Source organism: Chaetodon auriga, chromosome 21 (genome assembly GCF_051107435.1).
Source record: "Chaetodon auriga isolate fChaAug3 chromosome 21, fChaAug3.hap1, whole genome shotgun sequence".
In the NCBI taxonomy this organism is placed as follows: Eukaryota; Metazoa; Chordata; class Actinopteri; order Chaetodontiformes; family Chaetodontidae; genus Chaetodon; species Chaetodon auriga.
In genome coordinates, this window is record NC_135094.1 from 16,511,514 (window position 1) to 16,537,231 (window position 25,718).

Below are 25,718 nucleotides of genomic sequence, written 5' to 3' on the forward strand. Positions count from 1 at the left end.
GAAAGACGTGCCACCAAGAGATCATGGTTGCTGCTGGTCATCTGCTGGTCACAGATTGTTGACCAAGAGGAAATTTCATTTGGTGACTCAGCTTTATCAGGTCAGACGTCAGAAAACAGTCATATGAAATAGGTGAGAGGGCATTCACACAACATGGAAGCCAAACTTAGATAACTCAACACGCTGTGTGAATGGACTGGACGGGGCTGCATGAGCCATAAGTGACCGCATACTACACACTATGCAAACTATAGGACAGCCAAGGCAAATCTGTAGTGTTCACATCGCATCCATCTATCCAGCTCATTCAGCTTTGCCTACAGCCCAGCTGTGGTTATGAAGTCCTTGCTTGAGGCGAGTTACCCAATGTACATCACCATACTCTTTACAAGTGGTGTGGCTGAGTGTAACGTGTCATGTGTCTGTTTTTTTTTTTTTCTTTCAAGTAGCGGCCACAGGTTCTCAGAGATAGATGCGAATGAGAATGGAGAAGTGAAATGTGACTTCAAGTGGTCAAATGAGATTCATTTGAGTTGCATTCTGACAGCAGGTGTGCACTGCGGTACAGCGAAGCTTTATTTATACACGGTTTAGATGACGTTATATATAAAGTGGTGTCCCTGATTACCCTATTACAGTGTGAACCAGCCCCTTCAGCCAACATACCAGATAAGCAGTAGTACTTAAATTTCAGGTTATCCTCTTGTTTCACCCTTTTTCATGCTCTGACTGCCCTGATGAACTGAATTAACCCTGCTCTTGCAACCATACAATAAACTTTTGCCCTGACTCACGACTTTCTTGATAGCTATCAGAAAGAATGTGGAACTGCCTGCCTGGTGTATCATGCATTATTTTGTATCAGCATCCCCTGTAGTAGAGACATGAAGGCCTCGTTCAAGAGAGCCGATGATACATGTTGCTTTCATTTGCAAATCCCTGTCTCAAGTGAACTTTCAGGAACCCTAAAATGGCAGATGTCAACAAGTATTTTCTGTTTTCTGTGCAACATATGAGAGAAAATAAGAACTGATGAAAGAGGAAGTGCTTTTCCTCAGGCATGCTCTTGCTCTGATGTGTGAATTTGTTAAAGCTAACCGGTTGGGGTTATTTTTAGAGAGATAAAGTTGTGACAGAAAAAGTGTCAGCTTTCAGGATGCCTGATGGTATGTAGTGTAGAGTTAAGCTCACAGCTGTGGTGTACTGAGGACAAATTGTTAGTCGCAGATATCTTTGCTCTAACACATCTTTTCTCCATTGGGCTTATACATTACTGTACATTTAGTCCATTTCTCTGACGAAGAACTCTTAAATAAACTTAAATATATGATACCACAGGCTACTAAGGTCAAAGGTTAACGGTTAATGTCTGTTGGTTTCTGAGATGGCTGCGTGCTGGAAGATGAAAATAATGTCCCATCCCATGTATGCTGACGTACAGGCAGCCACTTAGAAGTCAACAGGCAGTTTGCAAAACTCCACTTCCTCTTAACCCTTCCTGCTCTTATGACAGGCGAGGATGAGGCGCTTTACACTGGACTTATTGTTTAATCATGTGCCTTAAAGACAGAATTTGATTGCAAAAAAACAAAATCTCACCGGAATTTTTACAGGCTGATTTTATGAAGCTGTGGTCAGAGAGGAGGCCTCATGACACCTAAGTGAGGTTAAGTAAGGCCAATATTACTTTTTAGACTCTGTGTCAGTCAGTGTTTGAAGACATTCCATCAAAGTGGGTCAGTGTTATTTTCTGGGGATTTGTATGTTTCCGCTCCACAGCTGCTAACACTGCAGCAGTGGGAGTTGAGGAAGCCACCGGGGGATTGGACAGGAGAGAGCCCAAAATAACACCAGGGTAAAGGGGAATGCACTCTTTGTCTGTGTTCGTAGGTGAAAAAAGAAAAAAATATTTGTGCACATGCAGGAAAATTCAACAGTGGAGAGCAGTCTGAGGACCAGGGAACACATTCCAGTGTAGACAGGATTTCATACAGAGCCCAGAAAGCTGTGACTTTCATTTGGAGCTGTGAACTCTATCAAAATAATCAGCTGTTGGAGAAAAGTGGACTTGATTTCAGTTAGACTGAGGGCTTGTTTCTAACCTCAGCTGACTCTTCCTCCAAGTCTTGTTAGCTCTGCAGTAACAGCCTTTTGAATGCTGTATATTTTACATTTTTCACTAAAAAACTAAAAAAGAAAAAGAAAAAGCTCCACCATGTCTGATATTCTAAACTTTTCTGAGACAGATTAAACTTCTCTGGCTCTGTGGTGTCCCAATCGTGCCAAATTACAGAGACTAGATGGTGAAAACATTCATTTGCGTGTACCAACAAAGCAACCACTTACATTTCACAACACACCAACACACTGACACTGCCGCCTGTTCTGCCCTCTAGTGGCTCCACCAGGTATCACTACAAATAACGACACAAACTGTGAGTGCCTTAACTGAAAACATGCACCCACAAAAATAAAACAAAAACTTAAAAATGACAAGTGATAGTATTATTTTATTTCAATGCATCATACTGTATATTTATTTTACAGTTGTAAGCCATCTTATCAGTTACACACAAAACAGAAAGCAGCCATGTAATGCATTGATATACTTTAATCTCCCAGGACGTAACAAGACTTTTATTTTTCAAAGTAGAGTTGAAATGCAGGCTTAGGGGAAACTGGTGAAGTATGCTGAATGAATGTCTTTACTTTAAGCATTTTTTTTTTCACACCAGAGACCATAAACATATAAACTGTTCATTAATGAACAAGATTAATAATTTAATCATAGATAACAGCCGTCGTCTGGTTGAACTTGTGCTGCGTTTCTATTGCCATTAACTTAAATAGAAATATATGGATTCCACGTTAAGAGGAGAGACTGAATTGACAGTCTAAATACTGCTGGTGTAGCTGCAAAAAAAGGCTAATTTTAAGTAAGGCTTCTCTTATTCCATCGCTAATTGAAAGCACTGAAAAAAATGAGTTGAAGTCACTGTTCCATAAGGCTCCGTGTGAACAAAGCTGACACACAATACATGTGGCACTGTTAAAAAACACTATTCATATTGAGGGTAATCATAACAGCTACTGCACCATAAGAGTATCAATTATAAAATAAGACTTAAAAATAATCAGCATCACTCTTCACCTCAAGCTGAAGTGCATTTTCGCCATTAAAAAAACATGTCTTTAAAAAGAATTAGTGAGGGAAGAGGGTTAAAAAAAAAACCTTAGGTCACCATCTGAGATATATGTTGTAAACAAAACTTGTTTTTCTTTTAAAAGTTACAGTTTGGGAGATGTTCTGGCACATATTGCAGATTGCATGGCATCAAACACAAAGGCATGGAAGCAGGTTTTTAGAAAATATACTGCGGTTGCATACAAACACATCGGGGGATTGGGGGTCCATTTCCTTCACTCACATTTATTCATTCCAGCTCGAGCCTGCTAAAACTGAGACTCCTTTTCACGGAAATTAAAAAAAAAAAAACTCATTCTAAAATGACTGAATGGAAGAGGAAGTGAGGCCTGTCCCCTACAACACAATATAAATATGAGATCACAGCTGGTTACACAGGGCTGGTGGTGGGGGGTTTGTGGGTCTCAGTTAAGCAGCTCCAGATAAGTGATTGGCACTTTGCCCTTCTGGTTGCCTCGCTCACCCATCAGCCAGTCTGAATCCATGCCCGCGACGCTGCTGACGGTGATCACCTGGTGATGGATACAGCAGTTATTCTATCCGGTGATCAGGTTTCATTCTCTATTTAAAAACATGCACCGTATCATCCATTATCAATGTCAAGGTAACACTGATGTGTGTGGCAAAAGCTGACATGTCAGTCCATTACGGAGCATTCATCAGCTTTAGAGACTCTGCTTTCCCTTTTTACAGGCAGCAAATGTATGAAACGCCTGATTATAAATCTTGTTTTTATCAAAGGCAGCTCAGGCCACACAGTTGGCTCACCGCATTCAAGGGCAGACTGGAACATTTCTGTGATCGCAAGAATGAATGAGGTAATGTTGGTTCATTGTTAGTCCGCCACAGGCCTGTAATGGACACTTCAGTCCTTTTCCAGGAAAGGGAGTGGCTTATGTTCCACTCTACTCAGACTACTGTACAGGAACCACTCCACTGCAGCTGTAGGCCATGATGTGGTTCACACAAAACTTTCATGTCAGCTTGGGTTTAGAGTAGGGCTTCCTAATTTGGGTAGTTAAAATGTTGTTTCTAGAATAAAAGGCAGAAAATGGAAACAACAAACAAATCTCGAGTGTCAATGATTATTTCACGCTCACCTCGTCAGCCAGCAGGGAAAGCTCGCTGCTGCTGGCGGCGTCGTAGTCGTAGAGCACTCGGGCTTTGCGGCTGCCGTTGGAGCTGCGCAATTCATTGAATCCGCCCGATGCTGTCGCGCTGCCGTGGCCCGCGGACACACTGGGCAGGGAGGCCGACACCGGTATGGTGGGCACCGAGATGCTGGCGCCGCCCGACACCGATGATTGGTTGTTGTTGGTGAATGACGAGGGGAAACTGGTGTGAGGAGGAGGAGACGGATGAGCGCTTAGGCTGCGGTGAAGCAGAGCTGGGTGGTGCAAGTCGTTTACCAGCTCAATTTTTACGCTTTCTCTCCCTGTATGTGACCTCATCTCTGATTAGCTCATCAGTATTAGTCATTTTCCTCTTTCTGCTGAAAGGTGTAAACTCTTCGTAATACTACATGAACTTGCACCACTTTGATTTTATGCCATCAATACTTCTGTGAGTAGGACGACTTTCTGAAAGTAAGACGAGGCGGGTATTTACCGGTTTCAGAGGAAAACAGGAGAAATAATAGAAGCATGACTGTAATGACCTGCTGCTCACTAGAGTACCAGTATATTAATACTATTACTTTTGAAATGAGTAATAATCTAATGTAGGCTCTGGAAAATATTGAGATGAGTGTTTCCACGCTGATCCACTGGAGCTTGTCTTGTCCCATTTAACTGTTCAGTAAAGTGCTTGGAAAAACAGCGTGATATCAGAAGTGATGACTTCATGACAATCAGAATGAAAGGCGACAGCGGTCTTTCACCTGCCCAGCTGCTTTTGAAGGTCCACCATGTACTGGTAACACTGTGCGTAGTACGTAGTCTGGGCCTCCACAAAGTCATTCAGACAGCGTAGGTGGTGTGCCTGAGGACGCACAGGGAAGGACAGACGTGAGAGAGTAACACTGAAAGTTTCTATCAAACCTTCCACATGTTAGATTTTACAACTTAAGGTTAGATTTGTGAAAGTGACACATCTTTCTATACCAAACCTTTGGGGAACATTTTTATCATTCGGGGCGAGAGGAGTATGTTTCAGTCTGTGGAAACAGTTGTACAATGTTCCTTGTGGCTCTGGAGGAGTTTTATTTATTCTGTTTTTTTAAGGAGCTTTGTTTAGTCTGAAACAACCCCAATGATGTCACCAGGGTTATCTCGGCGAAGCAGTACATTTGTAATAGAAGGTCTGCATAACAAACTGGAGGCATGCAGTCTGAAAGACACGGAGAGTCTCAACAATGCTCTTGAGTTGCAACACCAATGGTAGCCTATAATTTTACCCTCTGACAAATCTAGTCAGAACTGTAACACCTACGAGTAAGTACAAACACTTCAAACTCAGAGTGGAGTTTGCCTTAACTGCCACTGCTTCTCATCAGTGTATCACACCATTCTTTAGCATCTTTAGTAATATTACATGAAGTCTTCAACAAGGCTAATCACTGTCACTCACAGTGATTGAACTGCTATGAAAGTTAAACAGTTCCCGTCATGTTGTGGTCCACTGTCCTTTAACAATGCAGCATTGCCTTTGAAGAGACAATAGTAGCAAAGCAAAAAAGTACTGTTAGCAAGTATTCAGCCAGTGTTTGACCCTCAATCATTGTTTTCACCCCGGCTCCCCATTCATTATCATCCAACCCTCTCGACAATGCCCAACGCACATTTGAAATCAGTGGTCCTACTCAGCGTTTGGGCCTCTTAAGTTTTAACATCACCCAGCCTGCATGTGCTGCCCTGTGAAATGACCTGTGGATGTGTTCACAGTGTTTCCACAACATCACCGAGAGGAGACTGTTCAAAATATTTTCATCCATAAACTACCACTTAAATGTTAATGTGATCGTAAACATGACTGATCCTTTCAGACGGCGGTGTTTTCTGTTTGGGGAAGCTCTGACAGATCGCTGAGAAGTTCGTTCTCACCTAAAGGAAAATCGGAGAGCGTGGAAATAATTTTCCACAACAACACAAGATTTTCCAGGGCATTTTACTTTCTCTCTCATTTTCCATGTGTTTTCCACAACTGGAAAATTGGTCAACTGTTTTCTCCGTTTTTCAGGACCCACCAGCACAACAACAATTTCCCGTCACGATCCTTGTTTAATGACTGAATGATGATGAAAACAGAAGCTGGCCTGAGCTGAGTTACATACGTGGGTGCTGCTGACGCCTTCGAGCAACAGGCGGGTGATCTCTGCCTGACGGTCAAACTCACTCTGGGTCATCCTCAACTCCTGCTCTGCCTGAGGATGGAGAAACAACAGAAGGTTTTTACAGAGCAACATCACTACACACACACACTAGTGTCTGGGTTGGAGAAATGATGATGAACAAAGTGAGCAAAAACAAGTCTAATGTTTTAAGATACATGCCCGTAACCAAAGGACCTAAAACATGTCGCAGACTAACACTGGATTTGTACGATGGGTCATGGAGGAAAGACAGGGAAAAGCACACAACCGTACAAATGAACATGATGTTTTTGTCCTGAGGGAAATGTTTCCTTTTCCTCATATTGAGCCAAAGGATTCAATATGAACAATGGCTTGTTGAGACTTTCTATAAAGTCTAATAAACATATGTTCTGGAGTTGAGACTTGCAGGGACAATGGCCCTTCAAGTCCTCAACTCTCTCCAGCGTACATTAGAGGTGCAGAGGAAGGGAGAGTCATTACAATGTTTGGCTCCTGTAGGACTCGTCTACAAGGATTCAAGGTTTTCCATGAGGTACCACAGTGTGTGTCATGGAGGAGATGGAGAAAGGGATAGACAGCAGCTGTCGACGCTGCAACCAGGGGGTTTGGTGTGTGTGTGTGTGTGTGTTCAACTCAAAGATGGCTCCAACATTCCACTCACCTCTGTCACTTCCTCTGCTCACATCTGCTGCTTTGCGTTTTGAAAACAGTGACACAGTAGTTAGAGCTACAGCTGCTGCACGGCCACAGCCAACACAACACATCCTTACACTCTGTGTTTATGTGTGTGTGTGAGTGTGTGAGAGAGAGAGAGACAGAGAGAGAGTGAGCAAGGCGGCTGCATGCTCTAACAAAACACTCCAGAGACAGTGGCAGGACTCTGACGATGCAGCGCACACATATTTCTCATCCCTCAGCTTTCACACCACCTTCGCAGATTAAAGGTGGTGTGAAATGGTAGATGGTGTCACCCAGCACCATCTACCATCTTCTTCTCTTTCATGAGCGAACAAGTTTGCTCTTGTCAGTACACGCGTTTGCATTAATTCAACACATTTGACTGTCAATAACCACCAGACAGTCCTGTCATTTGGAAAAGCTGAATGAGCATGTTGACAAGCCGCAGGCATAACCTGGCTCTGAATACGCTGAGGGGAATAATATAATAGCTCTTTAAAGAGGGGTGGAAACAGTGTTCAATGTGTCTCAAGCTAGATCGTTTCTTTCCTGTATTTGTGGAAACTTGTGCTCCAAAAAACCACTAATTTACTTTAGATGCTCTGAAGACTGCAGCCAAAGAGCTTTGCTGGGATACTGCCCGCTGTCTTAATGTCCACGCACGACTGACGTTACATCACACTTTTTAAGTGATACCGCATCTCGAAGAATATCCAAATAGCAGCATCTAGTTTCTTGCTGGCACGCCCATCGTGTTCCTTTCCTCATGCAGACTAGGGGTTTTTGATTTTCTGTAAACGAGCCAAGCCTTGGCTCGGTCCAGAGGTCATTAGAGATATCATCTTCAGACACTGTTAACGGGATGACAGTCTTCCCTGGGAGAGACAAGACAGTCTATATGCAACTTTTACAGTTAGAATGAGATGTGTTACTGCTCTGCAACTATATATGTAAATGAAAACAACTCTCTGTTTAAAGACCTCAAGCATGCCCTTTTGTGCTGTGTTTCATCCTAAGTGTGATAGATCTTAATGCTGATCCTAATCATCATGCCCTGTTGGGACACTTTGGTAACGCCTGACACACCACATGGCACAGGAATGTCATCTATGCCCCTAAAATTGTTTCATTAATAACCCTAAAAATACAAGTTTAAGTGTTGAGCCCTGGTGCTATAAAGAAAAGAGAGAAAATCAACCCAGTTGTTGAAGATAAAACAAAGGTTAAGGGCAGAAGAAAACAACTGTCCAGAAAAAGGGAAGTATAAACTTTCCATAGCAGCTCATGTGACTATGTAAGTCACAAGAGATAAAATGGTCAGCTTCATGTTGGGTAATTTGGTGTGTCAGTCATGACTTGTGTGACATGTGACTTCAGCAGGAGAGACAGTCGGATACGCCCTGACAGCTTTTCTTGCTCTGAAGGGAAACTGGCAAATGATTTTAAAGAAAGGAGAAGTGACCAACACCGTCCACTAATCTGCATTAAAGTAACTGAAACACATCCAGATGCAAAAAAAACTGAAAGTGCTGTGTTGACAGTCATGATTTTGTGTATGTGTGTGTGTGTGTGTGTGTGTGTGTGTGTGTGTACTTACTGCAGCTCTAGCATCAGCCATCCTGGCTTTCTTTAGCCTGGTTTTAGCTGCATCCAAATCCAAACGTTTGACCTGCAGCAGCTTCCGTTCTTTCTGGACATAAAACATAATAAAACCTTCAAATAGCCTCAAAATTAACCACATACTGCCACACATCCTGAAGATGAGATTAATGGTTTGCATCCACTTTCCAATAAATGGAGAATGAACAATGATATTGGGATTCTTAATAGGACCCCACATTCAATGTGCAGGATGTTAGGAGCCATTTGATAAATTGTCTGATGGTGCAAGTTACATCAGCATCAAGCAGGTGCACAGGGTAGGCAGGCCATTTTCACTCATTGAGTGAGTTGACAGTTGCTAACCTCTTATTGACTGCTGGATGCTGTAGCTGCTTTACTGTAAAAGCCTTACAATGGTCAGCCAGAGAAAGGCTTTGATTCTGAAGAAGCAACAGGAAGTATTCACAGAAACTTAACTGCAGCGTAAAATTTGGCTGATAAGAACAGACAATTTGCTGCCAGATCAAAGTAAACAAACAGTGATGATGGTAATGACGTAAACCCCACAGTAGGGGTCATACTGCTGGAGTAATGTGGTTACCCTCTAAGCCTTATGCACAAGCACATGTCTTGTGATCGCCCGTTGAAGGAAATCCTCTCATAGTACTGTTTCTGTGCCAGATCTGAACCCATTTTGCCTTTTTTTAATTCAACAAACATTTGAAACAACATCAAGAAATAAATATCCTTTAGATTAACTTCTGAACTGCACTGAGGACACTGGACAGAGTTCAATATGATTTCTGCTTACCGAGACTATAAAAATGATAGGAGCCGTCATCAAGGCTATGCTCATCTATACTTTACAGCCACTAGTGATCAGAGTTTGTTCCAGATAAAAGTTCAAAGTTCGGTGAAAAGTGAAAGTGATTCATGACCCGCTGTAGCCAGCAGTCCAACTCACCAGGATGGTTTTGAAGTCGCCCTCTAGAAAGTTTCTGAAAGGTGTCAGGAAGTTGATGGCAGCACTTTGGATAAACTCCCGCTCTGCTCCACCAATCTGCTTCTCCGTCTCACCACATTTTATCAGAGCGTTTCCTGTAATGTCAGCAGCACAAACATGGCTTCACTTCCAATACTACACTGTACACTGTAGCACCAGTCAACTAAGGCCTGAATACTTCAGTCTTGAAAGGACACAGAGGCCTGTGGACACATACAAAGTGCTGTTGTTCAAAGGCGGTTAAAAAGTTGATGACGTGAATGACAGTATACTGACTGTGAAGGACAGAGTAGGGATGATACTGATGTTTTCAGGGCCCTATGAAATCTGCTTTTAATTTTTACACATTCCATTCCATTTTCTCCCAGATTCTGTTTTTTTTCTTTTTTAATTTGTCTGAATTCTGTGTTTGACGATTCAAGCATCAGAAAAGAAAGAGAAAATTTCAACAATTCAGTAAAAAAAAAGATTCAAAATGTAATGAATATGAGTGAATGGGATGTAATAATGCACTGCACTATTTTTTTATCAAACAGATCTTCTGCAGGACAGCCTCCACATGCAGCTCCAACACACCGGGTAAGTGGTTCTGACAGAGGCTACTCACAACGCTCCTTGTTTCCAATGCTCAACACGAAAAGGACAGAGCTTTTTCATTTTTTCCAACAGAATCTCTGACTCCACGCATGTAGCCATGAAGTCTACATGAACTTGTGTCTTGCATCTGCCAATGTGGTCGCTCTTCTGAGAGTGTGTTGACAGAGTGGGGACATTTCTGGAAAGTGAGGACATCTTGGCTGGTCCTCACAACTTCAAAGGGCTGTTTGATGGTTAAGATTTGGTTTTACACGTTAGGTTAGAGTTAGGTTCAGATTACGCTTAGGGTTAAGCCTTTAGTTGTGATGGTTATGGTTCGGGTAAGGGGTGAGGGAATGCATTATGTTACTGAGGGTCCTCACATGTGTAGAAGAACATGTATGCCAAAACATAGCAACATAGTTTCTTTGTTGTTTTTTTTTGACTTAGGAGCTGTGAAAAAACATTCATGATGGTAGGGAAAACCCCGATTTTTATAAACTGCATCCACATTTTGGCAATTTCCTCTATATTCTCTATTTGTTAATTCCATTGTTAGAATCAAATTCCGCAATTCCATCCATGTTTTCTGCACTTCAGAAATCATAGGGTCCTGTGTTTGCAATCATAAAAGACTTGTGTCGAACTGTCAAAAGCAGCTCAGTGTATCACTCACCATAGGCAGTTCCAGGACCAAATTCATTTCCAGACTCAATCATAGACTGGCCCAGCAGCTCATGGTTGTTCATTCGCGTAGGGGCTTTTTTCTCCAGTTTCTCATACACAAATTCTTCTAGCCGGACGTCTGCAGATGGCAACAAGAAAATTCAATTACAAAGTCATAAGACTACAGTGAAGGAGCCAAAGGCTTAGGACAGTGAATCCAAACAGCATGTCTTACATTTGTAACATAGACGCAACCAAGACGACCATGACAAGAAAGCCCTTCAACTTCTCTGTCAAACCTGATTTATTTCATGTTATCACATCACATGAATAGACACTGTCAATCACAACCACCATATCTGTGGCATGTTGCAGATAAAAAGAAGAAATCCAGTTCACCAAATCCGAGTGCTGCACATGGTTGCAACAAGCAGCTGGTCTGTCTGTGTTTGTTGTGCCTACACTGTGGATGTGCTACAGCAATACAGCATCATGGTGTGAGCTGAGGAGGATGCACAGCTGAGCTTACAGACTTCACAGACACCCTACCAACTGATGTGTGTCAAACACCATCTCAGAGATGTTTGGCATTTTTTCTTTGACCCCCCTCTTAGTGGCATACATGTACATTTTCAAAATTCAGGCATTTTCTGAATCACTGAGCAACTCCTCAGTGCAGCTGATGTTTTGTGTCAAAACAACACATTTAAACAAGAACTGATTTGGCTCATATTACAGACACTGCTGTAATTTTATGGTTAAAAATGACCAGTCTCATGGAAAAAGCAGTACTTTGTGTCAGGTACTCAAAAAATTTTACTAATGAGTAAAGTCAGCGGCATTCACCAAAACCCATCTATAAATGGGGTTTGGTGATTTCTTTTTCCCCCCAATAAAGGGGTCAACAAGGGTGGGAAACTGCCCTAAAAAGATCCAGTATAACAGCATTTTGTTCATCAGTTGAGTGAAGTTCATTAGAGAGACAACAGTGTGGTCGTACTTGGGTTGGGCTGTAGTAACACTTCTGTCTGCTTCATAATCCTTTCTGTCCATTGTTTGGTGTTCTCAGCTCTGACCAAAAGGTTCTCCAAATGGGCATCCAACTCTGTCTTTTCAGCCTGGCCAAATTTCTCTTCTGTAAACTGAAAATGAAAACATACGGTTATAATGTGCACATGAACTACTGCTTAGAAAGTGATAATGAAGATTACGGCGACTGAAGTGTCATGCAAGGCGTGGTTGATCTCAGGTTCCAACAGACGCCAGCAAACTGAACGGACTAGCTTACAAAATAAACGTTATCTGTCGAGCTAATGTTAATAGCTGTAGCATTATCTAATGGTTTCTGAGGCCTTATTTGATAGTTATGTTAAACAGCAGTAATGTCTTGGCTTTAAAAAACATTGAAATGTCAGAGGGTTACTCATATAGTGTAACTGTAGCAAAGTTTCCAGGGTACAGAACTTTCAGTTGATAACGGGCTAACCCTTAGCTAACCTACACAACAACAGCCACGGTAGCGTTAGCTTCTTAGCAGGCGAGCTAAAGCTATCTGACTACTTAAGCTAGCAGCTAACATTGGTTAGCAACAACTTTCACGAATTAGTCAAGCTAACTTACTTGCACCGCGCGGCTCAGGAAAGTACCGGCATCTGCGGCAAACCGCTTAACATTAAAATCCATGGCACAGCGGTGAAAAACACTTGATACAACAGCTAGCTTGTCTCACAGTCAAACTGCCATCCCTGTAGAAAATGTCATTGGGGCAACTTTTTTGTCGAGTTCCACCCAGCTGTTAATCCTGACAAAGATGGTATACGGTTAAGATGGTTCACGTCGTTCGTCGGTCTGGTCGTTGTGAAAGAATGTCGCGCATGCGCCCTGGCTGTTGACCGTTACACGTTTTCGTCAGTGTTGTGTCATGTTTGCAAAGGCGGATAGTTACACAGTGAAAGGATACAACACAAGTCTAGATAAATGCGGCTGTTAATTCCTGTCGGTTATCCCGTCGATTATTATAACTGCGCTGTAGAGAGAAGTTTGCTCTAAATTACGTGTTTTAGTTAACTTTTCACAATTAAGGTAATAAAACAACAACAAGCATATCAATTTCAAATTTAAAGCATGCATGCTATTCTGAAAGGTGTATGTTTAGTTGTCAGTTCTAACAGAAATTTACAATCTAGAAACTTAAAGGAAATTATTTTACTCTTTCTTCCCTTACACAGGAACACCACAAGGTTTAATTTCATTAGGCCTGTGCTTTATTATGCAGAAGATGAGTAATACTGACAAGATGAGCGTCAACAAAATTTCTTGCAACCCCCTCCTCTTTCTTAGAAAATGTCTTGAGGAAGCGGACTTTAGCAGATTTTGGAAAAACAAAAACACACTTCAGGTCTGGATGTAATTATGCCAGACAGAGCCTGCTACCTGCTGTGTGGGAGGAAGTCAGGCAGAGAGGGAAATCAAATGACTTCCCCTCTGCAGGCTACCAACGCACCGTCAGCTACAACCTTTTTACTCAGCTAAACGATGGCTGGAAAGTTTGTTCATCCACACATTTGTTCTTATGCTGTGTTTAGACTTCACACCAGAAAATACACATACAGTATTTTGTTAAAACACTGCAAAGACTACATACGAGACCAGTTTACATTAAGGTATTGATTTATGATGCTAATGTTGACATGTTCCAGATTTGAACAAACTCCAACTATTTATCATTTTTCAACATGCATAAGCTGTAAAACAGCTAATGGACTGCAACAGTAGCCTACACACTGCATTTTTTTTACAACCACACTATGTCAAAGATATTAAGGCCTTGGCTTTGCTCAATGCTTGGCTAACTTTCAGAATTGTTGGGGCGGGTGCTTTAAACACATGAATATGGAAGTCAGCACTTTTAGGAAGACAGAACAGCTCCTTTGAGGGAGGAATAGGTTGCAGTCTTGGGTTGTTCCAGTAGTAAATCTGTGTCTATCTGCTCTTTCTCTTCACAATAACAGAAGAGCAAGAGAAACTTAACTTCAGCAAAATGACTTTCTCATCAAGGCAATGCATGTTATCTGAAACGAGGAAATCCCAACTGTCCACTTTGCAGGCAAAAAATAAAAAACAAAAATGGAACAATACAGACATGTTGGTTACATGAAAGCTCTTTATTTCAGAAGGGTGCTTTAAATGCTGCTGCTGAGGATAAATTCATGTCCTCAACACAACATAAATATCTTACACAGGCTTCCACGTTCTTGCCTGATGCAGCTTTGGCAGAGCAAATGGATTCGAGTTTCATTCAGTCCGAGACTTTAGAAGGCAACTGTCATGGATTGTCGTGTCAAAGTACATCTGCAAGATTTGAGGAAGTCTTCCAAAATAGCTTTGAAAGGCAATCATTATGATTGTATTTAGGGCAAAATCAAAGCAGAATTATTACTGCTGACTTTTTTGGACCACGTTTTCGGCTAGCTCCAACAGCAGAGGGAATCTGAGCGTCCGCTTCCTCCAGGACTCGGGGATTCCTTGGAGACCACTCTGAAAACACACCAAGATGATTGCTGAAACATCACAGGAAGCACAAAGCTTTCAGAATATCTGAGCTCACCATCAAACTCATCGAAAAAGTTACAGAGAATTACAGACAATAACATTATGCAAAATTATACATGTTCATGGGCTGCTATCTGTCTGATACAGTAAATACCGCAGGATTTCATGAAAACTGGAAGTGAGCATTGGTTCATATTTTTCCTTTAGTTCAGCAGCTGTGAACCTGTGCTGTGTGCTAAAAGTGAAGCTAGCTGAGTTGACTTGATTGAGCTGAGCCTCAGCAAGAGCAGGCTGAAAAATATAGACTTATATATGGCTCAGTCTCCACTGACTCGAGAAAAATATCTGGCTCTTAAGCAGCTTAAAACTCCACTAGCTTTAACGCGGAAAACAGACGCCTGCTCTGACTGGAAACGACGCTGATGAGAGCAGTGAGAGTGAACCAAAACAGTAAAGTTGTGAGCAGGAAAACCTAAATAACATGCTGAAAGACATGAAAAAGCTTTGGAGAGTAGAGAGGAAGTGCAGAGGCAGGTGGTAACTCTCTGTGAGTTCATCATACCTCTATCATTTTATTCATGGTTAAAATATTGATTATGCAGGTTCAGGTTACTGTTATTCATATCTGCACATAGATTTGGTCAATCTATCTCTGGGTTGATTTCTGGCTGAAAGGACTGGCTGATTGTACAAAGTGGTGTCACAAATATATGAATCATAACTACTTTCTTTGTCTGCTTTTGACTTGTTATTTACTCATCATTGTCGAATAATTGCATCACTAGGCTAATTACAGTATACTCATAATTATTGTGCTGGTACACATGATTTGCAAATATGTTTTAGCATAGATATTTAATAACAAAACAAGACTCTGCTTTAGATTCCAGCCTGCAAGTTGCTGTATGAATATTTTATATATACAGGGTATCAAGGAAATACTTACAGTGTTTTACATCGCAATTTCCCAAAGTCATGTTTTGTCAGTATAGCTTGATTCTAAAATAAATGTTGACATAAATATTTTTTTTTTCAATATCAAGACTGTTTTACCATTACTCCTGCCTTGTTCCTCAATATTATGATTGTGCCATGTAATTATTAAGCCCATAATCAGAAATAAATTATACTCCTTATTTACTAAGTCCCTCGTTAACACAAAATTGTTTACCCCTTAATTAAAAATGCATCTCTGACTGCATTTCCTTCTCCAGCTAATTTCCACCATTAAAATTTTAAAGTAGCACCATGACTAATGATTGTTTTATATGCTTGGGAGCCATATTCCTACTGTACCTGTGCCCCAAAACAGGCTCCAATGAAGGAGGCTCGGCTGGCGGTGCATCCCCCGCAGCGCATGGTGTCCCTGACTGCTTCATCCAACTGGTTCAGCTTCAGGACGCCTTGAAGCGCTCCCTGGAATGCACCAGGCAAAGCTTGACACAAAAAAACAGATTTAGTAGCAGATTGAGACATGGTTAACAACACAGTAACAGATCAGAAATCAGTTATAGAGGTTCCAGTCTTTTGAAGTGTTCTTATATTGCCACCAAATTAGTTTAACTTATTTTACTTTTGCAATATCACACATTTTTTAATTAAAGAGGCACTTGAACAGATCTGGCGAGCAGAACTTTTCACACTGCACATTACGCATCTCAACCTTTTAGCCCTGTAAAACCCCAGACACTCAGCGGGAAGGGGAAAATGAGAAGGAAGGAGGAGGGAGACCTCGAGTCAGGAGATCAAAGGCTGGAGGAGCCACTAACGGATATACAGTCAGCGAAGGTGCGCAGGCCATGCCAAATCAACAGACCTGGATCCTGCTGCTGCCTACTGGCTTACCTCATGTGTTTGTGAACACAGCGGGTATGAGCTGTTGGGATGTCTTGGCTAGGTTGTCCTTCACCTGGTGGATATGTGCTTCGGCAGAGATACAGGAAGAGAGATAAAATGCATTGTTTGGTGTCTAAACACTGGAGCCTGTTTTTGTCTGTGGCTGCCTGTGGTCATAACACACATTATGTATCTTATTCATCTTGGTTTTAACATTAGATTTTGAAAGACAAATGTCATAATTTCATTAAACATCATGTTACTGCATGGAGCATTTTGTGTTTCTTATAGTTTTGACAACATTTCCCATAAGATCTGTGTTCTGTTCTGCATATCTCTCCCTCTCCTTGTTTTAAGGAAGGATGGAAGAAGAATAAAGAGCCAAATAAAATGGTCCCTGCTTTAGTCTGCAAACTCTCATCTTATTATTACTCACAGAAATTACACTTAGATAGTTTGACATTTGGGGACTCACTCGTGTACACCCTCTTGGAAGGAGCTACATGGAGCCACAGCCAGGAGTTAATTAGCTTAATCAAACTTTTATTGCCTTTTTCATTTTTAACTTTATTTTTTGGACTTATCATTGCGCTCAAAGTTTTTCAGTTCCAAACTTTGCTGCCTTGTAAAGATTAAAGATTAAAAGATTAAAGAGAAACCAGAGCCAGAAGCTGATTAGCTTCACTTAGCATGAAGCAGCCAGCTTGGCTCTGTCCTCCAAAACTATACTAATTAACACTTTATATCTTGCTTGTTCAATCCACAAAAAACCTGCAACTTTAGGGTTTACAACAGCTGTCATGTTGATTTTTTAGCTTTGCAGTTAGCCAGGCTATCTGTTTTCTCCCTGCTTCCTGTCTTTATGCTAAGCTAAGCTAACAAACTCCTAGCTGTAGCTTCATATTTAACAATCATTATGTTACAATTATTGTTATTATGATCAAATCATTCCTTTGAATGTCAAAATGCAAGGAGCTTTAAAGACACGTGTAGCCTTACCGATGACAGCCCGGTCCAGCTCCTGAGGGTTCTGTCTCTTTGGGTCATTGAGCTGAGCCAGGACGGCATCCAGAGCATTGGGATCTGGACCATTCAGAATGAAATGCTCCAAAAACCTTCCAAAGTCGTACAAAGAAACAAAGGTTAAACCTCTGTTCTCTCCCTTCGAAATCATTTTATGACCGCACTTGACCAAAAGTTTCTGTTCTCCTATAGGACCGTCTCTTACCTCGCTGCCGCCAGTGTCACAGCCACACACATGTCGTTGTTCTGGGTCACACGTACGGCTTGCTCCACTTTCTCCAGCATCTCAGGTCGGCCCGCAAACATGGCCACCACCGGAGCCAGCTTGGTGACACCGTCCATCTGACAGTCCACATCACAGCCTCGAATAAAACACATATACACAGAGATTACAACAAGCTAAAAGGCCTGGGGAGGTATTCATGCAACTATGATCTGTGATCCTCACCAGTTTCTTTTTTGCCAGCATCCACGTTTCTAAAGAAAGCTTTCAAGCTACCGTTTCTCCATGGGCCATCGATGGGGAGGATGGCTTTGGGCCCTAAAAATGAAACCCAAAAAAAACAAAAAAAACTATTGAAAGCCCTGTTATTGGACAGTATCCTCCTCATTAACAAGTTGGAATACCTATGAGGATAGAATTAGATGGCTAAGGGACAAAACAAGCAAGAGAGGACGAGAAACATTTCCTTGTACTTTCTGTTGATGCAGTTTAAGTTTCTGTAGGTGGAGCTCTTTTCTTTGTCAGTTCAGTCATGGCTATCACTGCCTGTGATGATGACACAGCTTTTCTTCTATTATTCTAAGACAGAGAGCCGCCTGCAGTTTACTGTACCCAATGGTGCCCTGTGCTGTTAGGATGATATACAGCAGCACTGTATTTATATGATAGCAGTAAAAAAGCAGCATATATCCAAAGCTCTGGACAGCAACCAAGAACAGGGAAGTCTGACTGTGTGGAATATTTTCAGGGAGAGGGAATTCCCCATCAGCAGGGAGGAAAAACATATCAGACAGTAACAGAGGCTCTCACATCCTTTTAGGCCTGTGAAGTTGATGATTAATATAGTTGCATAAAGCAGGTACAGTACCTCCTTTCTTCCTGTAAGGATCATTTAGAGGCAGGTCGTACACGGTTCCTGGGCCAAAGAACTTGTAGATGCGCTTGGTCAAGTCTTCCACATTAACATCTGCCAACACATGACATTTATGTTACCTCGATGAGGAGCAATGCATGGGTTTTGTTTTACAGTTTGCTCACTGTTACATACAAAAACATAACATCATCTCATACTGTACAAAGAATTCAACACTTTGGGAAACACCCTCATTGTTATTTTTTTGCCAAAAGTTACATGATTAAATGTTAGCTTAGCTTATTTTAGCCTAGCATAAGGCTGGAAACAGCTGACCTGGCTCTGTTGAAAAGTAACAAAGTCTGTCTACCAGCACCATTAAAAATCAGTCTTGAACACATAAAGATTGTGTTTAATCTGAGGTGTATTGAGAAACAGGCTGGCACGTAACCTCCAGTGAAACCACAGCTTGTCCTTTTAAACTTTGGTTTGGCGAGCTCTTTCCCCCGGCTTCCATTCCTCATCCTAAATTAAGCTAATCACTTCCTGCCTTTGCTTCATATATAAGATACAGAATCTACAATCTCACAGAATGTTTACTTGAGTCAGTACAGACAAAGATCTCTGAGGAATCATCCCTCTTGCAACACACAAACAGGATTTATGGGAAATGATTTTATAATAAAATCACAGTCTTCATCAGGGCAACGTTGATAATGATATATTGGTGATTAAGCAATGCTAATGTAAAATGATGGCAGGCACTGAGAACGTCATGTTGACATGTGTCACACAGTTGTTGTGTTTGGGTGAATTTCGGTACCTCCGCACTGGCTCAGTGACTCCAGCAGGACGTATGCCTGGTCTCCATAGCAAGTCTGCTCGCCTGTTGTCCTGCGGTAGAAAGGATTCGCTGACTGAGCCCGAAACTCAGGACAGGGCTCTAGATCAGAGAGAATTTCTTTGAGCCTGTCTGGATTGTAGATCCAGTGCATGGGCTGGGCTGTATGGGCGGGGAACATACCCACACACACACATACACACACACACACACACACACACACACACACACACACACACACACAGAGGAGAAAAATAGTGGAACAGTCAATAGTTTTGTTTTTGTGACATGACCAACTGTACATACAGTCTATCCATGATAGTTAGCATAAAAAGGGAAATAGATGTGTGTTATATTGAAGCAAGATAATCCTAAATCTAAACAAGAATTACATGTTAAGCAGTCGCCAAACAGTAACTAAAAACGCAATCGTTATTTGGTGTGTTAAGGAGTAAACATAAAGAGAATTCTGGCTATTGGTGGAGCTGTTGCAGAAACTTTCATAACATTATGTGTGAAGTCAACTTGACTTACACAAGTTAAGGATCCGCCCCTGTGCTTTATCAGCATGTCCAGATGTTGCCTATGGATAATGCCACTGATAATGCTTCTGTGCACCACTTACACAAACAAGCTTTTAGATATATTCAATCATAAACAGTGGTTGGACAGTGGAAATTCCTATCTGTGTTAAAACTATGTCACATTTGCAGTATGAGAAATAAACATGTTTATGATATGAAACATTCAAAGCTCTATGACAGCATCAAAACATGCAATAGGCCTATGAATCATTGGGATATGGGAACAGGAGGAAGCAGACTTGGTTTCGTGATATGGAAAACCCTGTTACTGTAATTATCCCATCAGCATTATCACACAGTTTATCTTACCAGCTGCATCTGCCACCGCTGCCCCAATTATGGCCCCAATGGCTCTGTCTGCCAAAGTCAAGGCCATCTGCTCTCAGACACAAGTACAGTATAAATGAGAAATAATGTGAGGGTGTTGTCATTAAAACATAACCTTTAAAAGACTGCTGCCTGACTGAATGGCTGTAATTTGAATCAATGACATAGAAATATTGCTTACTGTCGTTGATGACAATGGTCCAATGTTGGCAGTAACTAAAATACTTTTACACACTGAATCTTAGCATGCATTAGCATTATGCAACATTCATGCATTCAAGTCTCGAATCTAAGAGTTATTTCGTAATATGGTTAGAATATCAATATGTTTATCTTGCAATTTAATACCACAGAAGTCCTTGAAACACTATGGTGCGTCATAATGAAATGCTAAATTCTATTTGATGTCAATAACAAATACGGAATTCTTTCTCCTTACCTCAGAGGCTCGTCTTCACATGAAGTGTTGTGAAACGTCTCATCGTTGTCAGTTTTCTGTCAAGGGGAGGGGACGGTCAGCCCAGTGATAAGCATGCACCAATGGCAACCCAAGAAAATTTGGGCTGCCAGAAAACTGCATTGTATTGGGAGGAGGTCAGGGAGGTGGACAAATGTTGTTATGTGAGGTTTATAGATTTCAGCCTCATCACAGAAGTATCAATAGTACATAGAAGTGGGCTTGGGGTATTTTCAAGCTGTGTTGTTGTCAGGCTCAGTGTTGGGGTTGTCAAAACTGTAGCTTTGTGAAGTTGCAGTATTTATTCAAAAGCACAGCTATGGTTAATTACAGTACTGGCAAATTTGTGGACTTGGTATAATCTTTACCAAAATACAATACGTTGCTGAATCAAAATCTTTAGTTATAGATTCAACAAGTGTGTGCAGCCATGCGACTGGGAACCATGAATGTCAGGACCAAATTTTATGCCCATCCATCCTGTAGATGTCAAGTTTTTTCACTCAGTTAAAGAACACTCTGACCTGCTGGAGGAGCTTTATTAAAGGTCAGAAGATCAGTTAATTCATTAGGATTCATCCTCTGAGGATCTTGACTGTATATGTACAATTTCATGGTAACCCATCTAATAATCGTCAAGTGTCTGCACCAAAAATAATAAGTAAAAGTTAGTAAAAGAAAAAAGATACTTTAAGAGGAAGCAGAAATAAGTTTTAACTAAGAAATAAGTCTTTCGATCGAACTCATTTTGCTATTCTACTGACTGTACGATCAGATTGCTTTGAAGATGCTGTTTGAGGCTGCAGACAACAGTTCTGCTCCGCTGGATTTTGAGGCCCTTCAGACATAACACACGGGGTCACCCCCCTCACCTTAGGAGCTTGTGTCTCCGGCCATGTGGACGGTTTCAACATCTGACCCCCAACATCTGTGCCTTAACTCAAAACAGTTTTTAATAAAACCATTAACATTCCCTTTAAATTCCTCAAAGGTTAAACACTTCATTTATCAGCTAATTTGCACTTAAACTCTGCTGCAACACCAGAGGGTAAGTAAGAATATGTTGAAATAGCTTTCAAAGAGTCTCTTTGTCATTTTAATTTATCATGCTCTCTCTCTGGATATCTTCCACTCCATTGCCTCCATCCTGACAGTCCCCCAGCTGATCCCTTCCACTGTTCTTTGATGAAACCCTGCAAGGCCTGGCCAGGCTCCACTTATCCCTGGCCTCTCATGGGTATCCCAGGCCATTGATTTCTCTTCTGGCCTCCTAAACCGGCAAAATAGAGTGCTAAGGGTAGGGTCAAATAATCAATGCCATTTAGAAAACAATGAATAAAAGCCGCAGTGTCACTTTTGTACTATGGTTGTGGATGTCATTCTGCAAGAAAACTGAAGGTATTTGTGACACTATATGTTTAAACTTAGGTGTACAAAAACCCTGCTCAAGACGCACTTACTGAAATATTACATTAAACTGTTTATCGACACAGTTGCAAGATACAGCTGAGAGATAGGGCAAATCTGCTGGAAATGGAGAGCATTTGCTTTCTGTGGCAGGGAGATTACATGCCCTTCACAGAGGGGATAAAAGAGCAGCACAAGATCAGCCACTGCCACCAGATCAAGTGACACAATGAGCAGGGTGAAGCTCTATAAATTACAGCCGGGCAGAACTGCAAGGAGATATTGATGGAGCGTGGACAATGCGGCAGTGCCCTCATGCTTGGGGGGCCGCTGAGCTTTAGGGCTGCGATCATCTGGCAGGACAGTGGGGAGTGGAGGGGATGCCACTCTGTTATCTGATGCCGAAACTTGCCAAGTAATGATATGCAACAAGGAAGGCATGTATGTTGGTCTGGAAACTGTGCTGTGGTTCATTTGGCCTGCGCTGTAACGCTTTTACGTGCCCCTTTGTGTGTTTTTTTTTTAATCTTTTTTTTGAGTATTTCCATTTTCTTTTTCAAGCTTCAACTTGTAAAAATTGTCGAAATTATGACTGTAACCAGAGAAGTGAGAGCACAGCAATGCTACCATGGTGATGTTAAGCAGGTATAATGTTTACCATTTAGCTTGCTGGCCTACTAACATTTGCTAATTAGCACTAAACACAAAGTACAGCTGAGCCTGATGGGAATGTCACTAGCTTTGCAGGTATTTGTTCTCCTTATAATCTAGTTTAATATACTTGCTTTTATGTAAAATCTCTTATTTTTTGAAATCTTCTATTACATCTGATGCCCCCATGTGCCAACATCCGATGCCCCCATGTGCCATGTTCTTGTTTTTGCCTGTCGCCTGTGACTCAATGAACATTTTATCTCATACTTGATTGTTGAAGCGCTTTAAATATGAGCTGTGGCTGTGAAAACAAAGCCCTGGCAGTGAGATCACATCTGCCATATGTGCTCAGACATATTCCTGCTGTTTCTTGGAGACACACGGTTCATCATTACCTTCCAATTCTGGTCATATTCCAGGTGAAACGAATCAAAAAACACATCAATCTGTGTGTGAGACGGAAAATTCAAAAAGGCAGTAATACCATGTTTTGATGCAAGCTACACTTTTATGTTTGTGTGTTTCCTCTCAGTCCCTGCGCAGCATTAATCAGAGGAATGCTGTTAACTGTCTGGCCACATGGCTGTCCTTTTAGTCTGGGAGAAGAAGGTGAAACAGGAGAAGGGTGCTGAGAAGTACACCAGCATCCGGCCGCTACTCACCTCTTCTGTCATCTGTGCTATGTCAGCCATGGCATCCAGCGTGCAGCCAGTGCGAGACAAAGCTGGATGCTCACAGCCCAGCCGCACAAACTCCCTCCACTCTTGATCGGTCTCAATTTGAATACAATATAGATAAACAAAGGACTTTCTACTCTTTTTGACATTCATCCAAATCACATGCACGAAAATGAAGAGGAGTGGGGACGCAGAGTGAGGAATTCTAAGTGTGTGCAGCTGCAAACGCTGGAGACTAATCTTACCGGCGTTGTTTGCACAGGCCTGCGTTCTGTCATTGTATGTAAATGTACTCGGCATAATTCATCGACATACAGTGCATTCTTTGCACAGGAGCATTTTTCTGTGAGGTTCCTACCTCTGCAGCTCTTAATGTCTCTGTGAATCTTATTTCTCCCTGCTGAAGGAAATTAATTCTGTAGGTGTGCGGTTCCTCTCCTCTTATCTTCCATCGTGTCTGCACATACTGTAAGAGCGACCTCATACAGTGCTGTTAATGCCATTACAGCGCGTTTCTGCACAACTTGTGCTGTATAGAGAGTTGCATTCGCTTTCACATTCCTGTCTTTGTTGTGTAATATATTTTTTTAATGCTTTACTTTTACAATGTCTTTCTGTGATGTTATGTTGCTCTCGTGCTTACATCACCTTTTTCACACCCTGATTCAGATGTTTATTTAATCCCATTCATGTTGCCTATTGCTTTCTGTTGTCCGAATAACTCAACAGGCATCCATAAAAACTCTACTTTTACTTGGAAGCTTGATCAGTTATGGCTTAACTGCCTTGCTCAAGAGCAACTTGACAATGTTTGGCCACAAACTACGGTATACAACTACATAAAATACTGTCACCTACTAAAGAAGCAAAGGCAGCTTGCACATGCTGTAATACCCTACATCATTTCCATTCCCATTACTGAGCAATTTGAAACATTTAATTTGATGCTTGGAAGTCAGAGCAGTCAGCAAGCAGCAGAAACCGAGGAGAGCTTCCTCATTTTGTTCACACAGAAGCAATAAAAGATAAACCCAACTTCAGTGAAACCATATATTGCTCACTCATGCCAGTCTTGCTCTTAGTGAGGTGATAAGTTATGCATTTGCAGGATGAATGTGCTAGAAATGTTAATGTTTCGCCCTTTTTTTTACAAACAGCATGTTTTGACACATATTTGTCTCTTTCTTGATGCATTCCTGCAGTAATTTTGTAGACAAATACTATCATTAACACAAAGATTTTGTTCCCAAACCATAAAATCAAACACATCTGTAATATTATTATATAATAACTGTCTTCTTACAGTGAAATGCACGGTGAGTCATTGCCTCCTCAATAGCCCCTTTTGTTCTAGATGTCAGTTTTCTGAATTGCATGGAAGAAATAAAAAGAGAAGTGGTTGTGTTTACTTGCTCCAAAACAGAGGAAACAAAGGGAGGGATAATTATTTAAAACTGGATAGAAAGAGAACCAACTGTTCTGTCATTGTAATAAGTGATAGCACTAACTACAGGATGGAAACACACAGTTGTGGATAGGTGAGTGTTGACACATGCAAACAGAAATGCAAACGTGTAAGTTTACAGAGAATCCAGTCGGCAAATTAGAAGCTGCTTTCCCTCCGAAACCAGTCCCATGACCTTTCTGACATCCGTTTTCCAACACCCTTTTCAAAATGAGAAATCGTGATGCTCTCAGATTTCCATTTCACCGAGTTTGAACCGCAAACCCCAATGACAACTAAATAAACAGGCGAATCAGAAGACAGGACTCTCATTGTTTCCCGAAGACGTTGTTTGTCTAACACAATTACAGCTTATGTGTTTAAGCATAACACATCAGTCACTGCGCTGTTAAATTCTACTCTGTCAAACATTTGAAAAACCACATGAAAATAACACACATGTCCTTTAGATGCATCCCTGAACAAGAGCGTGCAACCATTTATTAAGATCTAAAAACACACAAAAAAATCCAATTCTTTGTTGGGAAAAGTACTGATTAGAAATCCCAGAAGATATGTGTAAAAGTATTCAGTTCATGCCCTTTTACTTCATGCAATACAAAGACTGTTATGAAACTAGACTTATCTATAAACTTCACTCATTTGACTAATGTCAACTGAAGGTACAAGAGGGTTATGAGTCATAAACCATAGTTTATGCATGCATGGCCACAGCTAATACTGTTCATGCCATATTTTCTGGAAAGCATAACCCAACAGTGGTTTGATGAAGAAAA

General features: G+C 41.3%; 2 protein-coding genes across 2 annotated transcripts; both read right to left on the reverse strand.

Moving 5' to 3' along the window:
- Positions 1-3,270: 3,270 nt before the first annotated feature.
- Positions 3,271-12,865, reverse strand: sh3glb1a (SH3-domain GRB2-like endophilin B1a). The gene is made up of 9 exons (XM_076761810.1): positions 12,664-12,865; positions 12,044-12,185; positions 11,054-11,182; positions 9,763-9,896; positions 8,794-8,886; positions 6,477-6,566; positions 5,085-5,185; positions 4,306-4,540; positions 3,271-3,717 (listed from the first exon to the last, which is right to left on the reverse strand). The coding sequence occupies exons 1-9, from the start codon at positions 12,724-12,726 to the stop codon at positions 3,610-3,612; spliced, it is 1,095 nt and encodes a 364-aa protein (XP_076617925.1). The 5' UTR covers positions 12,727-12,865; the 3' UTR covers positions 3,271-3,609.
- Positions 12,866-14,190: 1,325 nt separating this feature from the next.
- LOC143340032 (crystallin J1B-like) lies at positions 14,191-20,769 on the reverse strand. The gene is made up of 10 exons (XM_076761620.1): positions 20,722-20,769; positions 20,265-20,331; positions 19,354-19,533; positions 18,546-18,644; positions 17,903-17,995; positions 17,660-17,816; positions 17,431-17,546; positions 16,441-16,518; positions 15,892-16,031; positions 14,191-14,580 (listed from the first exon to the last, which is right to left on the reverse strand). Exons 2-10 carry the CDS (start codon positions 20,329-20,331, stop codon positions 14,479-14,481), a joined length of 1,032 nt encoding a protein of 343 aa, XP_076617735.1. The 5' UTR covers positions 20,722-20,769; the 3' UTR covers positions 14,191-14,478.
- Positions 20,770-25,718: the final 4,949 nt, after the last annotated feature.

Coding starts and splice junctions, on each gene's coding strand:
- sh3glb1a (XM_076761810.1), bottom strand. CDS start 12,726: ATGGATTTTAATGTTAAGCGGTTTGCCGCAGATGCCGGTACTTTCCTG. Junction 11,183..12,043: donor GTTACTACAGCCCAACCCAA/GTACGACCACAC, acceptor TGCCATCTGCAG/ACGTCCGGCTAGAAGAATTT. Junction 4,541..5,084: donor CTTCAAAAGCAGCTGGGCAG/GTGAAAGACCGC, acceptor TCCTCACACCAG/TTTCCCCTCGTCATTCACCA.